The 17,473-nt window shown below is 36.7% G+C and overlaps 1 protein-coding gene across 7 annotated transcripts in view; it reads right to left on the bottom strand.

Annotated features, from left to right (window-relative positions):
• NFAT5 (nuclear factor of activated T cells 5) overlaps nt 1–17,473 on the bottom strand; it is a 150,424-nt gene that overhangs the window by 76,790 nt on the left and 56,161 nt on the right. For 3 of the 7 annotated variants that reach the window (XM_043982136.1, XM_043982127.1, XM_043982128.1), the window contains one exon: nt 14,034–14,159. In XM_043982136.1, coding sequence (XP_043838071.1) covers nt 14,034–14,159 — 126 coding nt within the window. Of the gene's footprint in view, nt 1–10,528; nt 10,547–14,033; nt 14,160–17,473 lie in introns of those variants that run through there. The other 4 variants (XM_043982129.1, XM_043982132.1, XM_043982134.1 and 1 more) reach the window with 3 other exon arrangements.

The following is a 17,473-nucleotide window of genomic DNA, read 5'->3' as shown; positions in this document are numbered from 1 at the left end:
CTGACCATATCACCCTCCTACTCAATAAACACCAGTGGATCTCTGTTACTTCTAGAATCAAATATGAAACCCCTCATTCCTTTCCAGTCTTCTGACATACTACTTCTCTCCACAAATTCTATGATCCAATAGCATTATGTTTCTTATTGTTCCTTACAAATATATTCATCTAAGTAGTCTCCCCCCGAAAACAAACAAACAAAAAAGACCCTAAACTGCTTTCCCTCCTTACCCCTATATCCAGGATCCCCTGGCTTCATGACATCTCAAATCCCACTCTCTGCCAGAGTCCTTGCTGATCCCCATTTCTGTCTTCTAGTGCCTTGCCTCAGAAATTACCTCCTATTTATCCTGTCTATCTGTTATATATACAGTTGTCTGTATGTAGTCTCCCCCACTTGCATTTGAGCTCCTTTAAGGGTAAGGACCATGTTTTGTTTTGTTTTGTTTTGAGTATCCCCAGTGTATAGCAGAGTGCCTAGCACATAACAAGTATTTAATAAATGCTTATTGCCACCTTCATACTTACATGAAACAAAATGAATGAAACCAAGTTCTGTACAAAGGGTGGCTAAGATAAATACAAAGAAATGTATAATAAGGACATGTAATTGGAGAAGAATCTAAGGAAAGAAAAAAGAGTAAAAATAGGGACAAAAATGAAAACAAAAACATGGTAACCAAGAGGTAAAAGGAAACAAAGTATAATCCTAAATAAGAGAGCAAATAGCTAAAGCCATAGGTTTAAAAAAAAGCATCAAACTATGAATATTTACTAAGTAGAAACCCTGGGGATGCAAAGGCAAAATTAGTCTCTGGCCTCAAAGAGTGTATGGGAACTGAGGACAATTTGTACACATAAAAGTATATGTAAGATAATGGACAAGCTGCATGTAGAAGCTGATGCTTACTTAAGTTGAACTTTGAAGGAAACCAGAGACTGCAAGTAAATGTGAAGAGGAAATACATTCTTGGCATGGGGGACAACCAGTGCATAGGGATGGAGACCTGAGGAACAGCAAGAATAGTTTGGTGGAAATATAGAGTGTTAGAAGGGAGTAACGTATAGCAAAAATGGAAAGATAGGCTGAAGTAGGTTATGAAGGGCTTTAAAAATCAAATAAAGAGGGGCGGCTAGGTGGCGCAGTGGATAGAGCACCAGCCCTGGAGTCAGGAGTACCTGAGTTCGAATCCGGCCTCAGACACTTAACACACACTTACTAGCTGTGTGACCTTGGGTAAGTCACTTAACCCCAATTGCCTCACTAAAAAAACAAAACAAACAAACAAAAATCAAATAAAGAAGCTTAAATTTTATCCTAAAGGCAAAAGACAGACCCTTGAGGTACACTCATGTAGAGATCAAAGGGTGGCTCAGTGGATAGAGCACTGGCCCTGGAGTCAGGAGGACCTGAGTTCAAATCCAGCCCCAGACACTTAACACTTAACTAGCTGTGTGATCCTAGGCAAGTCACTTAACCCCAATTGCCTCACCAAAGAGAGAGAGAGAGAGAGAAATCAAAGGGCCATTCATGTAGAAGTAGTAGACATTATCTCAGAGGGCCATTTGGTTTAAAGCCCTCATTCTACACTTGAGGGAAGCTAAGAAACTCATCACACAGATAGGAGTGTCAAAGGAAGATGTGAACATGGTTTGTTCCTTTAACTCTAGAACCAGTTCTCTTTCCACTATAACATGGGCAGCATGATCCAACTAGGAAGACTGAATGGTAAGAAGGCAAGACTGAAGAAGAACCAAGAGAAACTAGTGTCATGAAAATCCAGAGAGGAAAGACTATTCAGGGGTAGAGAGTGGTCAACTGTGTCAAGTGCCACAGAGATGGCAGACAGTAGTTGTGAAGAAATTACTTGTGAAGCATGATTTTAACTTCAGCAAATAAAGATATTAGGCACTTCTGTACAAGAAACTATGCTATCATTTAATTTTTTACATTTACATATATACATCTATATTGCAGATTATGCACACATATAGAGAGACATATATACATACATATTATTGTCCCAGAAAGTAAGCTCAGGAACAGACATTGTTTCTTTTTTTTTTAATCTTTGTAACCCCAGCACTAGCAGATGGTAGGCACTTAAATTCCACTGATTAACTGCTAGACACTAAGACTACTAAGATTAAAGACAATATAACCCTCGAACTGCCTTGAAAGAGCAGGGATAGGACAGACAGACACAGCATACATCTACAAATACTCATGTAATAAGGGTAAACAATGGTTCTAGACAAAGTGGTATTGGATCTGCAAATGGTTGCTTGATTTCCTTTTTCCCCCCATTCTGAACTTAAACACAAAAAGATAATTTTTATACATATAACAAAACACAAAAAGAATTCTATATAAAGCTGTCAAGTGTCCATTTTCTAACACTTGCTTTTAAAAAAAATTTTATTGCTGTCTTCCTTTTTTTGTTTGTTTGTTTTTTTATTGTTGTTTTGGTGGGCAATGAGGGTTAAGTGACTTGCCCAGGGTCACACAGCTAGTAAGTGTCAAGTGTCTGAGGCTGGATTTGAACTCGGGTCCTCCTGAATCCAGGGCCAGTGCTTTATCCACCGCGCCACCTAGCTGCCCCCTACACTTGCTTTTTAAAAGATGTAATAAATTCTATGTGTTACTTTTAAAACTATATGCTTATTATGTGTTCCATCTGAACTTCCTTTTATCACATTTTTAAAAAAATGTTATAATGGGGGCAGCTAGGTGGCGCAGTGGGTAAAGCACTGGCCCTGGATTCAGGAGGACCCGAGTTCAAATCCAGCCTCAGACACTTGACACTTACTAGCTGTGTGACCCTGGGCAAGTCACTTAACCCTCACTGCCCTGACGCCCCTCCCCCCAAGAAAGTTCTAATGCCTTATTTCAGAAGGGGTGGGGCGCTCCTATTGTTAACCGTCCCTCTTCCAACTTCCCTGCCCAACTAAAAACCACTGAAGGTCACCTATGGTTAAAGGCTATGACCTGGATGAGGACCCTGCAAAGACTAAAAAAGAGCAGTCAGATACGTAGGAAGAGAACCAGCAGAAAGTAGTATATTCCAAAAACCTGGAGAGAACAGATTATCAAGGAGAAGGAAGTGGTGGTACCAAAGGCTGCAGAGAGGTTTTAAAAAAAGATTGAGAAAAAGCCACCAAATTTGGCGATGAAGAAATCACTGATAACTTTGGAGAGAGAAGTTTTATAGAAATGATGAGGTCAGAAGCAGAGTTGTAAAGGGTAAAGAAGTGAGTGAGAGAAGAGAAAATGGAAGCACCTATTATAGTCAACCTTTTCAAGGAATTTGGCCATAAGGGGCAGAAGAGATATAGGACAAGTTAGCAGGGATAGAGGGATCAAAAGAGAATGTGTTAAAGATGGGAAAGAGATGGGTATGTTTGTAAGCTATAGGGAAGGAGTCCATAGAAAGGGAAAGAGTTTGAAGATAAGTGATAGGGTAGGGATGACAGAGGGGGAAATCTGTTGGAGGAAACAAGATTGAATGGGATCACCAGTACAGGTGAAAGGTGGGCCTTGCTAAGTAGTAAGGCCATCTCTTCGTAGGTGAAGGAGGAAATAGTAGCAAAAAGCATGTGAGTGATATGAGATGAGGAAGAGGGGAGATGAGGGAGTTCAGAGCAAATGACAATTTTTTTCTGTAAAATAAAAGGCAAGGTTCAGGTGAGAAGGTGGAAGTGGAGGGGGTGAAGGGGTTAAAGAGGGGTGAAAAGGTTTAGAAGAGCTTCTGTGGAGAGTAGGATATTGAGTTGACAAGGCAAGTGCAGAAAGATTGCCTAGTGGCAGTGAGAGTCCAGTTTAAGTTATATAACATAAATTTGTAGAGACACAGTAAGAATGGTCACATAATTTTTTCCACCTCCATGTGTGATGTATGGAGGGAAGCATCCAAGGTTGGCATGATATACCTGAACCATTTCTTTCTGGATCTTTGAAGTATTTTTGCTTTTGATGTAGGAGCTTTAGATTTTGGCTATGACATTCTTGGGACTTTTTATTTTAAGATTTCCTTCTGAAGGTAATTAGAGTTTGCCTTCTGATTCTAATAAATGTAAGCAGTTTTTATTTATGATTTAATATAGTGATCATGGTTTTCAGAGATTCTAATAACTATTAAAATATCTCCTTTTGAGTAATTTTCTGAGGTGTTTTAGAAATCATATTTGATATTTTCTTTCCATTTTTTCAATCTTTTGATTTTATCCTCATATTTCTTTCTATCTAATGGAACCAATGATTTCTTTTTATTCTATTATAGTTTTCAAGGAGTCTAAGTCCATTTCTTGGGTAAGGTTTACTACTTTCTGCTCTAAGCTATTCCCCTTCTAATTCTTTCCCTGGAGCTTTTATTTCATATTTTTCCTTCTTGCTTCATTTTTTCTGTTTTCATATATTCCTTGTAGGAAATTGACTTTTTTTCCTTTGAATCTCTAATTGCAGTTGTTACAAAGTTATTTGTTCCTTTTGGAGGGAGAATCCCTTGTATTTGCAATAATTTTTGCTACTCCTGAGTGTTTTTTCATTGATTTATTTCTCGTTTTAGTTTCAGACTGGGGCTTTGTGCCAGGACCAGGAGCCACCCTATGCTGTGCACTGGGTGGGGCAGTCAGCCCTGTTTGGCCTCACCCGGGGCTCCTATAATGACCTCTACATTCCAGGGTTAGACTCTCTTACATCTTTAGGTTCAGTGTGCTGACCCTTCAAGGCACTCTCTGTCATCTTGTGATAGTGTGTTAGGGACCCTCAGAGAGGCTTAGGCTGTCTTAGGTGTAAAGCCCTAATAGCTAGTCACTGCAGTTCTCTGCCACTTCCTGTCATTCAAGGGATTTCCCAGGGGAGCCCTCCACTCTTGCTGCCTTTAGACACAGAGTCCTGCAGGCTATATGTGTCGTCAGCTGGGAGATGACCCTGCAGTGTCACTGTCTTTTGCTAGGGGTTGGGTGGGGAAGAGTACTGTGCATATCCTATAGCTTTCCTACTGCTTGTTTCTGACTGGCTTTTTGTGGGGCTTTAGAGTAAAAGAAATAACTACAGCTTCTCATTGGATTTCTTTATTATTTGATCTGGTGTGAATTTTAGGGTTGTACTAGAACAGGTTTGTGGACACTGGGTAGTCTGCCTCCCATTTGGACAGTTATGTTGGGTGGAATTCTGCATTTGATGATGACTGCCATAGGACTATCCAATAAGGAATTCATTACTGAGTACATGAAATCTTTTGCATTTTTGTTTCTTTTCTACCCAATCTGCTTTTAGATTTTTTATTACTTTGAATTTTAACAGAAAATTAACAATTTCCCTTCTATATATTATTTTAGAAAATTTGCTCTTTAAAAATGTGACCTTATTACTTCCTAGTAATACCCAAATCCCCATGTAAATAAATCTCTATCTTTATGATTAAATCAATGGGGGAAATGTCATTAAAATATGTAACACAAAGATAAAAATATATCTAGTATAAAAATGAAAGAACAGTTTATTAACCATCCTTAGAACATCAGAAACAGGCCAGTTTGGGGACTACCTTGTTGAATGTTGCCTACTTTTTTAGAAAGTTGTATGCAGGGGCAGCTAGGTGGCGCAATGGATAAAGCACCGGCCCTGGATTCAGGAGTACCTGAGTTCAAATCCAGCCTCAGACACTTGACACTTACTAGCTGTGTGACCCTGGGCAAGTCACTTAACCCCCATTGCCCCGCCCCCCCCAAAAGTTGTATGCAATAGAGATTCATAGTTTCATACATAAACTACTTTTTGTGTGCTATGGAAAGGTCATATTTTTGTCTGTCAAGTTCGTACTAATAGAAAAAAGAACATTTTAAACTATAATTGGGAAACTAAGAACAATCCTAAGAGGTATTACAAATACAAAGGCAAATAAAAACCAATTCCTATTCATTTTATTTCTACAATTGCTAATACTGGCAGTGATATTCTATCTCAAGTTAAAGGAAGAAAATGGATCATACAATCATCTATTCTGCACTTATTTCTTATATATAATATGTACACTTAAGTACAAATAAAATAAATACAAGGTCATTTTGAAGGGGAAGTTTCTTAAAGGCAGAAAGAAGAGGAAAGGCATGATATTTGAACTGCAGTTTGAAGGAAATCAGAGATTCTAAGAGGTAGAACTTAGAACAGAATATGTTCAAGGAATGGGAGAGTGGTCTGTGCAAAGACACAGACAAGAATTGAAAGTCATGTGTGAAGAACAGCAAGACTGCCAATTTATCTGGACCATTAACTGTTTATAGAAGCAATGTGGAATTGAATAGAAGCAGGTTGGAATTAGATTTTGAAGGGTTTCAAATGACACAGGAATATGCATTTGACCTTAAAAGTATTAGGGAGTCATTGAAGTTTATTGAATAAGCTTACATAATATACTCAGCAAGATCTGTGTTTTAAGAACATGACTTTGGTGTGATTTATAGGATTGGAGAGGGGAAGAGATTTGAAACAGGGAGGCCAATTAGGAGGCTACTGTAGGAATCCATGTAAGCAGTGGTGAAGAGATCTGGACTATGGTGGTGGCTGTATAAGTGGAGTAAAAAGGTCAGATGTGAGAGGTATATATGTATTAAATAAATCTTTCTCCATCCCCATGGAATGTAAGAGAGCAGGAGTGCTTTCATTTTTTCCTTCAGATACTTAACAGGGGTGCAATAAATTTTTATTGATTGATTATATAGTTCAAAATATTCTTTATCATCTACCTCTTACTCTACTTTACCATGAAATTCTGTATATCCCCAAATTTGTCCATCTATAAATAAGATCTAAACGTGAACACGTAGGTAGCACAGAAGATACAATGCTAGACCTGAAGTTATAAAGACCCAAATTAAAGTCCTCCCTCAGATACTGTCTGTGTGACTCTGGGCAAGTCACTTAACCTCTTCACCAAGTTTGTTCATGTGCAAAAATGGGGAATTAAGAACACTTTACAGGGTTGTTGGAAGACTGTAACAAGATAATATGTAAATGCTATTATTATTAAAATATTAATGTAGCTGAAGGTATAGGATCATTATTAATACACAGATGAGACAATGTACTCTGTTTTCTTCTCTAGAGATTCAACTATCAAAACCCAATTGTTAGGGGCCGCTAGGTGGCGCAGTGGATAAAGCACCAGTCCTGGATTCAGGAGGACCTGAGTTCAAATCCGACCTCAGACACTTGACACTTAACTAGCTGCATGACCCTGGTGGGCTGGGGGGTGGGGGGAATGGCCTGGGATCTAGGAGATCTGGGTTCTGGTCACTTGGGCAAATCACTTAAACTTTTTTAGTCCTCAATTTTTTGTTTTGTAGGGCAATGAGGGTTAAGTGACTTGCCCAGGGTCACACAGCTAGTAAGTGTCAAGTGTCTGAGGCCCGATTTGAACTCAGGTCCTCCTGAATCCAGGGCTAGTGCTTTGTCCACTGTGCCACCTAGCTGCCCCTAAACCTCACTCTTAATGAATCATCAAGTAAAAAGTGTTTTTAGTCCAATAATGAAAGAAGAAAAGTATAATACACATCTATCTTTACCTTGTTTCAATTACCTGATCATTTTGGCTCACTGTGTATGCAGGGTTTTTTGTAGATGAATAGTTTGGGAGTTTAATTGCTGTTGGTTTTGTTTTATTTTTATTTTTATTTATTTTGTTTTGGTTTTTTGTGAGACAATGGGGGTTATGTGACTTGCCCAGGGTCACACAGCTAGTAAGTGTCAAGTGTCTGAGGCCAGATTTGAACTCAGGTACTCCTGAATCCAGGGTTGGTGCTTTATCCACTGCGCCACCTAGCCGCCCCCTATTTTTATTTTTTAATTTTGGTAACTTGAAGTAATTAGAATTGAGGAAACTGGAGAATAATGAACTAATCAAAGTGAGATAAAGCTCAGTTCACCTATCGGCTTTCACCCAAAGTAAATAAATGGACCTCAGTCAGGGTCTTTTATTATAATGAATAGCTGTTACCATGTATCTGGGTTTTACAAATGTATTGTTCTATAAAACTGATTGTAATAAGATAAAAATTGTTATTTCTGTGTACTATCCAACAGTCAAAGTAATTATGTTGTCATATAGAATATTTTTTTATAAAATCATTAAACTAATTTTTTTGTTATTGAGTCGTTTCAGTCATGTCCAAGTCTTCATGACCCCATTTGGGGTTTTCTTGGCAAAGATACTGGCGTGGTTTGATATTTCCTTCTCCCGCTCACTTTACAGATGAGGAAACTGAGGCAAACAGAATGAAGTAACTTTCCCAGGATCACACAACTAGTAAGTGCCTGAGGACAGATTGGAACTCAGGTCCTCCTGACTCCAGGGTTAGTGCTCTACTGGCACTGAGCCACCCAGATGCCCCAAATTGTTTTTAAGTTAATGTTATTCACTTAGTCATTCAATAAAGGTACCTTTTTTCCTACATCTGTCTTATGGGTGTTTATATACGAAAGCTTTAAACAGCTGCTATGAAAACTTAACTAGAATACTGTAATTAGTATATTTGGCCAGCTAGATGGTACAGTGGATAAAGCTGAGCCTGAAATGAGGAAGACTTGAGTTCAAATCTAACCTCAGACACTTATTAGCTATGTGACCCTGGGCAAGTCACTTAACCTCTATCTGTCTCAGTTTCCTCAATTCTGAAGTGGGGATCATAATAGCATCTTCCTCCCAGAGTTGTTGTGGGAATCAGTGCCTAGCCCATAATAAGTACATATTATAATAAAAGGGCTATGGAATGGGCCTATCATTTCACTGGTCAAAGGAATTTGGGGATGAAAACCCTCCTACTAATACCTACTGACACCTCTGTGACTTACATGGTCTTAAGAGAGATGCCTACGGCACTGAAGTTAAGAGATTTGCCCAGGGTCATAGAGCCAGTATGAGGCAGAGAGAGGATTTGAGGGCATCTCTCTATCCACTATGCCATGCTGCCTTTCCAGAATATAGAGAAATAAATATACAAAATAGATGGGGATGAAAGTGATAAGGGAAAGGCTTCATGTAGACAGTAGCACCTGAGCCAATCCTTAAAGGAAACAAGGAATTCTTGAAATTGTACCATGTCTTTAAGTTAAAAGACACAAAGTCAAGCACTGCCTTCAAAACTTTAGCACTGCTGTTTGGCCAATGTCACTCCCACCTCCCCAGGAAAGTTACAATATTTGTGTCTCAGGTTTTTCCTGTGCAAAATAAGGGTAATCTCTTCCCTATTTACCTCACAAGTTTGTCTTGAGGAGAGCACCTACTGAACCATAAACCTTACACAAATGTGAGTGATTAATGTCATTAGTTTCTATAAGTAATCACTCTAGTCCAGGTCCTCATTTCCCACTTACTTTCCCCAACTATTTTAAGTTTCTTAATTGGTTTTTCTACCTCCTGGTTCTCTCCCCTCCCTAATCCATCTTTCATATGGTTGCCAAAGTAATTTTCCTAATGCTGACTTCAGAACCTTTAGTGGCTCCCAACTGCTTATCAAATTAAATACCCATTCCTTAAATGACATTCAAAGCCCCTGACAATCTGGTTCCAACCTACTTTTCTCATCTTACAGCATACTACTATATTTATTGTTGTTTGGTCATTTCAGGCATGCCCAACTCTTTGTGACCCCATTTGAGGTTTTCCTGGCAAAGACACTGGATTGGTTTGCATTTTTCTTTCTCCAATACTACTGTTGATACACTCTATATTCTACTTAAACTGGACTATCCAGAGTTCTCTAGTCTCATCATTTTCTCTAATGACTATGCTTATGCACAGGCCATTCCTAGAATGGATCTCTCCCCATCTCTACCTACTGGAAATTCTTCCCTTTCTTTCAAGGACTAACTCAGGTGTCACCTATTCCTTGAAGCTTTCCCTGAGCCCAGAGCTCTAAGTGTTCTCCCTCTAATCATTCCTAATTAGATCTCTTTTATGCATTCATCATAATACACAATAGAGTTATTAAGGAACCTGTCTTATCCATGCCCCTGACCTTCAAGACTGCAAACTTCAGAGAAGGAGCTGTCTTCTTCTATCTTTGTACCTCCAGTGCCCAGCACAAGGCACTGCACATATTGAGTGCTTAATAAACATCAACTTCAGAGAAATGAGCATGTCAAGATTTCTACGAGTGAATTACTAAAAGCTATACTCTATAAACTAAAGGGTTCTCTAAGATTTAAAACCTACATTCACATTTTTTAAAAAAATCTAGATATCTTTGCTTGAATAGTCTTCCCTTTCATAAAAGTAACATAACTTGATAAATAAGTGTGTATATGTGTCTGTGAATACTGCCACATCCTAAACTGAAGACAGAATTTTATTTGATGAAAAAGAATGATTTTAAAATAACCATTTTTGAAAGACAGAAATATTTTTTTCTTAAAAAAAAACAAACAGCTGGGGGGGGAGGGCAGCCAGGTGGCACAGTGGATGAAGCACTAGCCCTGGATTCAGGAGGACCTGAGTTCAAAACCAACATCAGACACTTGACACTTACTAGATGTATGACCCTGGGTAAGTCAGTAAACCCTCATTGCCCTGCCAAAAAAAAGAAAAGAAAAGAAAAGTCAATTGTTAGGATGGAATAGGTATCTATAAATGAGAGAGAGAGAGAGAGAGAGAGAGAGAGAGAGAGAGAGAGAGAGAGAGAGAGAGAGAGAGAGAGAGAGAGAGAGAGAGAGAGAAAAGAGAAAAGAAACTAAAAAAACCCCAGCTAAGTCAATGAGGATGAGAAACATTTCATGGAGATGTAAAAATCTGACTCTAAGGTAAGAATGACTGATTGATTATTGTAGCACCTATCTTACTGATCTTTAGTACCAAAAAGATTGAGTGCAACTGCTTTCTGAGCTTTTCACATCACCTAAATTTAAGTGGTTTTAAATCTTTTGCTTTGATGTAGAGTTCTAAATCATATTGTTTTGATACTTTTACTCTTGGTTACCTTTTTATCATGTAAGAAAAACCTTAAGTTCATTTGGGTAATTTTTCTTTTTAGGAAAGTAGACCAACTATTTAAATTATTAATAACCCAGAGAACTGTTTAAAGTTGTTATAGCTAAGGCTTCTGCTAACTATTCCTACAGTTCCTTTGGAATGAAAATATGAAAAGTTAAAGAAGGTCTTAACAAATAACTTCATTCCACAACATTTAGCACAATATTCTGGATTGTGGATTAGCATCCTATCAGCACCATGGGAGGAAAAAAAAATCTGCATTGGTGAATCTGAGAAATACATTGTCCATTTAATAATCAAATAACAAAATATGGTCATCAATATCCACACATCAAGACTTTAAAACTTAATCTAGCAGTATTTGTGAAGTAAAATCTTCATGGCAAAACTAGAAGTCTGTTCTCACCAGGCTCTTGGACATGACTGCAGACAATACTGCTCCTTCAAAACTCTTAAGAATTTATAGGATCAAGAATCTTCCTTTGACTACAATTATTATTTAACAATGGCTCAATAAACTCATATTTAAATTAATCTGACTTTTCCTAGACACTCTGTGTTAGGGATAGAAAAAATACTAAATGATAAATACAATGAGGGAAATCAAGTTGACACTATAATTTACCCTTCTGGTAACACTGTAAGGGATACAATTACTATCACTTCAAACACAAACGCAATCAAATGATATTTATATTAACTCTTTAAAAGAGTAACATATCCAGTTTAATGTAGCTCATCTACATTGAAAATTGACAGTGTTAGCTATGTTTTTGTTTTTTACTAATAATATGCTGGAATTTTAGAATAGAACAGATTAAATTTTCAAAAATTATATCAAACAGACTAATGCTGAATATAGCTATATTGCCATGGGTTTTTTTTCTAGTCTTCTGATCATCTTTATAATGAAGAAATTATTACTTTTTTAACGATTCTTCCTTTGGTTCATATCCCTTACTATCTATGACTTGGCTTTGGTCTTGTTTGGTGAAATTTTTTTTTCCCCATACAACTTGAGAAAACTGACATTATATTAACTGTCATAAGAAGAGTTTCAAATTGTGGGAAGTAGGGTGGTGCAACAATAGAAAGAACATTGGTTCTAAATTTAGAAGACATGGGGGTGCAGACCCCTACTTTGATGCTTGCTATCTCTAGTACCCTAGCCAAGTCATAACCTCACTGGAACTGGACTTCTTCACCTATAAAATGAGTTAACTGAAAGAAGTCATTCTCTGAGGTCCTTTCTAGTTCTAGATAGAGGACTCTATGATCCAAATTCAAGACTCATTTAATTTTATTTTTTAATAAAGCCTTCTAAAATGGAAGCAGAAATATATGGGTTTTTATGGAAAGGAAGATAGTTTTGTTTTGTTTTTACCAAGAACCCTATTCATTTAGCTTTTAAAAGCAATTATATCTATTATAAAATTTATGCCAAAAAGCCTAGAGGAAACAGACTTTTAGTTAAGAAACTCATATCTTTAAAAACAATCTTAAAAGATATAAAAGAAATCAGTTAGTTAGCTTCTACCTGTGGATTTAATGTGACACCATTAACAAAATTTTGATGATTTCTTTTATATTTCATGATCCAATACAATTTTTTATTATTCAATTAAAATAGCTACATTTCTGAAAAATATTCAAAGAAATTTTAGAATCCAGTGGATACTGCTTCACTGGTATGAGTCTAATTACTAAAAAAGTTTGATGGTACACAATTAAATCCACAGAATCTGTTAGAAAATGCCTGACAACACATGAACAGTGAGCAGTGCTGTAAAGTTTCTTTGCCATATTTAAAGTTTTTGTGATCCCAACCAGGAAGTCTGTTTTACTGCACTATACAGATCAATGGAAGGCTTTTGTGTACAAGGTAAATACATTTTAAAACCACATCAAAAAGCTCTAGAACAGCAGTAGCATCCCATTTACAAAGCAACTTTCTGCTTCCTTGTTCTCTTTCCCAAATTAGCAAAATCTAGTAAAACCATTTCCCTCTGATGGACTTCAAAGACCATTTTAAAGACCAGAGGAACTAGACCATGTAAGAAATCTTAATCCATGAGAAGAGACATATAAATCTCAAGTATATGTATTGTTTCAACTTTTATAAATCAAAAACACTTGATCTCAGCTTTGAATCAAAACGATATAAAGCTATATACTATGAAAAGAATCCACATACAAACTTTGCTAGCCAAATCTTTATCCTACTTTGCTGTCTGCCCTCAATCTTTTATTCGAATATGAATTGAACTTTTGTGCCAAAAAAAAAAGAGAACAGTAAGGGTTTTTTATACTATTTAAAGCATATGATCTGGAAGCTCAGTATAAAATATAAACTAAGTAAATTTCAAATGCTTATTATATATTTGTACAAGTCTTACATTTAATTCTCTAGTTATTTTCATCTGAATCTAGTGAATATGAAGTCATGCTACCTTGAATTACACATACATTTTAATATGCAATGAATGGGTTATAGTAACATGCTACAAACAGAAAAGAGATTTGAGTGTTTTAACCCTGAGCACTTCTCCAGGTCATGCAAAATAATATAGTATTTTCTCCTTCGAGCTAATAAAGAATATCATCGTAAAAAAATACAATCTCAAACACCATTTTCCATCCATAGCTTGGAATTTAACCTTTTGTGTGCAGTTAAAGTTATCTTCAAATTGGTTGCCATTTGAAGATGGAATTTATTACAGACAATGCCATTTATAGAAAAAACAATATTGATTGATGTCAGTCAACAAGCATTTATCAAGTGCTTAGTATGTGCCAGGCACTGTTTTAAGCACTTATGTTTTAAACAATAACTGCTTGCTTATACCAGTATATCATTTACATCAAGCAGATGAGCTAAAGAGAATTATATGGCAAAAAATACATGTTAAAACCTTCTAAAATGAACCCTCAGTTATCCTCCATGATGATATTTTTGATCCAAACTTTGCCAGCACTGTTCATGTGGGGCAGCATAGTGTATATAACTTACAGGTTTCTTCAATAAAATAAAATGAAATGCATACCAGCAGCAACTACAGCTGGAGGAGGCGAGCCTGCCTCACCGCCACTTGTCTGACTCATGGATGCTACAGATGTTTCTCTAGATGGAGGTAACTGTAACTCCTTTGGGAGAAGATCATAGACAGATTCTGGAAAAAGAAAAGCAGAAGAAGCAATTAAATATGAAATCAACAAGACTATGTCTTAAAGGTAACAGTAAAGGGGGGAAAAGTTCTGTTTATACAAAAATATTTACAGTGTCCTTATTTGTAAATGCAGAAACTAGAAGCAACCTATGTGATTGGAAAATAGCTGAATAAATTATCAGATATCAATGTAATAAAATATGCTATTATGACACAAAAATTAAAAATGTTTAAAAATAAGAAGTATGGGAAAGCATATGAAATGATGCAAAGAAAGCATAACTGGGCAGTCATAAATACTGATTACAGCTGTATTTTAAAAAGCAAACAAGCTTTATGAATTAAACAGATGAGATGAACTCGGAAGGGGACATAAGAGGAAGTAATTTTTTGTTATATTTTTTTTTAAGTTTAAATTTTTTTCCTTTATTAAAATGTCATGGGGCAGCTAGGTGGCGCAGTGGATAGAGCACTGGCTGTGGATTCAGGAGGACCTGAGTTCAAATCCAGCCTCAGACACTTAACACTTACTAGCTGTGCGACCCTGGGCAAGTCACTTAACCCCAAATGCCTCACCCAAAAAAAAGTCAATAGTTTAGAGTTTATGGTTTTGTTTAATTTGGGGTATCATTCCTCATTTCATGTCTCCTTATTTGCTAAGATTATATTTATAATAAAATTATTAAAAAATAAAATCAATCAATGTAATCTAAACAAACAATAAGAAGACAACATTTCTGTGGTGTTTTAAGGTTTGCAAAACACTTTACATATGTTAACTCATTTGACCCTTGACAACCTTTTGAGGTAGGAACTATTATCCCTATTTTACAGATGAAAAAATTGGGGTTTAGAGAGGTCAAGTCTCTTGCCCAGACTCATACAACTAGTCTGAGATCTTTAAAAAAAATAGTGAAGGAACTGAGAGTATTTCTTTTTTTCCTTCATTTTTAAATTTTGAGTTCAATTTCTCTCCCTTTCTCAGGTCCCTCCCCCACCCATTGAGAAGGCAAGCAATGATACCCAGTATACATGTGAAATCATGCAAAATATATTTCCATATTAACCATGTTGCCAAAAAGAAAAAAAGAAAAAGAAAATTGGGACAAAACTGCACTCAGAGTTTATTGGTTCTTTCTCCGGAGGTACACAGGATCATCACGAGTCCTCTGGAATTGTTGTGGATCATAGTATTGATAAGAGTAGCTAAGTCTTTCATAATTGATTATTGTATTGCGGTTTCTGTGTAACATTCTGATTTTGCTCATTTCATTTCATATCAATTCATATTAAGTCTTCACAGGTTTTTCTGAAACCATCCCATACATCATTTTTTTTACATCACCGTAGTATTCCATTACAATCATATACCAGAACTTGTTCAGCAATTCCCTAATCACTAATGGGCATATCCTCAATTTCTAATTGCCCCCACAAAAAGAGCTATTATAAATATTTTTGTATATATAAGTCCTCTTCCTTTTTCTTTGATCTCTTTGGGATATAGACCTAGTAGTGGTATTATTCGGTCAAAGGGTATGCACAGTTTTGTAGCTCTTTGGGAATAGGTTCAAATTATTCTCTAGGATGGTTGGACCAGTTCACAACTCCACCAATAGTGCATTAGTGTACCTATTTCTCAATATCCCACTCTAGCATTGTCATTTTCCCCTTCCATAATGTTAGCCAATCATATAGGTGAAAAGTAGCATGCTTCAGTTTGTGTTCAACCAATATCAGTTCTTTCTTTGGAGGTGGATAGTATGCTTTGTCATGAGTCCTTTGGGATTGTCTTTGATCATTGTATTGCTGAGAATAGTTAAGTCATTCATAGTTATCCATCAAACAATATTGCTATCATTGTATACAACATTCCCCTGATTCTGCTCACTTCACCATACATCAGTTCATATAAGTTTTTCCAGGATTTTCTGAAATTGTCCTGTTTGTAATTTCTTATAGCACAATAATATTCCATCACAATCACATACCACAGTTTATTTAGCCATTCCCCAATTAATAGACATTCCTTTGATTTCCAATTCTTAGCTACCACAGAAAGAGCTGCTAGAAATATTTTTTATAAATAGGTCTTTTTCTCTTTTTTGGGATGTCTTTGAGATATAAACCTAGCAGTGGTATTGATGAATCAAAGGGTATGCATAGTTTTATAGCCTTTGGGCACAGTTCCAAATTGCTCTCCAGAATGTTTGGATCTGTTCACAATTCCACAACAGTGGATTAGCGTCCCAAGTGCAAACTATTCTTAATAGAAGCTTTGAAATAAAGAGGATGAGAAACACAGGATCCTAGCTTGAGGGAATAGCAAAATCCAAGGAAGGCACAGTGAGAAGCAAGTCAGTAAGAGTAGACTGGAGCTAAGACCTAGAAGAACTACCTATGTGTGACAGTTGGTGAGAGTGAAATTTAGTGAGCAGCTCTTGGGGCACCAAGGTGACTGTCTGTAAGCTCAATTGCAGTCTATACTTTGTAAAAACACATCACTATTTATAACTTGATTCTGCTAATAAATGTGATGGCTATTAACAATGTTACAAAATTACCAACAAGGTTGGCCGCAAAGAAGAGATATGAGTAGATACTTCTTCCCCACCCCTTTGTAGAGATAGTAGACTCAGAGGTGTGGTATACAATGTCAGATTTATTCAATGTATTGATTGGTTTCACTAAAAAAATTTTTTCTCTGCTTCTTTTTCTTTTTTTTTCTTTTCACAGGGCAATGAGGGTTAAGTGACTTGCCCAGGGTCATACAACTACTAAGTGTCAAGTGTCTGAGGCTGGATTTGAACTCAGGTCCTCCTGAATCCAGGGCCAGTGCTTTATCCACTACACCATTCAGCTGCCCCAACAAAAGATATTTATAAAAGAAAAATTCACATGTATATATGAGTAAGAATTCCCTAAGAGAGAAAGAGTACATGAAGTAATTTAAGAAGGAAGAAGAAAGGAGGTGACAGTCCCATACAATAGTTACCAGGTATTTTAGCTATATCATTCAAGACATTGTTTCTTTCAGAAAAAAAAAATGCTTCCAATTTCATTTGAGGCCTTTAGGCACTAAATGGGAATAGAATTCCTTCACCTTCCTGCCATGGTCAGGCAGCAGGTCAGAATAACATGAAAAGGGACTAGATATGGGTCTTGACAGACTATGAACTACTTGGGAAGAGGCTCATCATGAGGAGGCTGCCAACAATGATAAATATTTTTAGCTATATTGACCCATAAAATGAACAAATGTGTTTGCTCAGTAAAGTGGGGGAGGGGAGGATGAAGGGAAGGAATATCTAATTCCT

Source organism: Dromiciops gliroides, chromosome 2 (assembly GCF_019393635.1).
Source record: "Dromiciops gliroides isolate mDroGli1 chromosome 2, mDroGli1.pri, whole genome shotgun sequence".
In the NCBI taxonomy this organism is placed as follows: domain Eukaryota; kingdom Metazoa; phylum Chordata; class Mammalia; order Microbiotheria; family Microbiotheriidae; genus Dromiciops; species Dromiciops gliroides.
The sequence above is the reverse complement of the archived record's forward strand: the minus strand, read 5'-3'. Positions and strand labels throughout refer to the sequence as shown.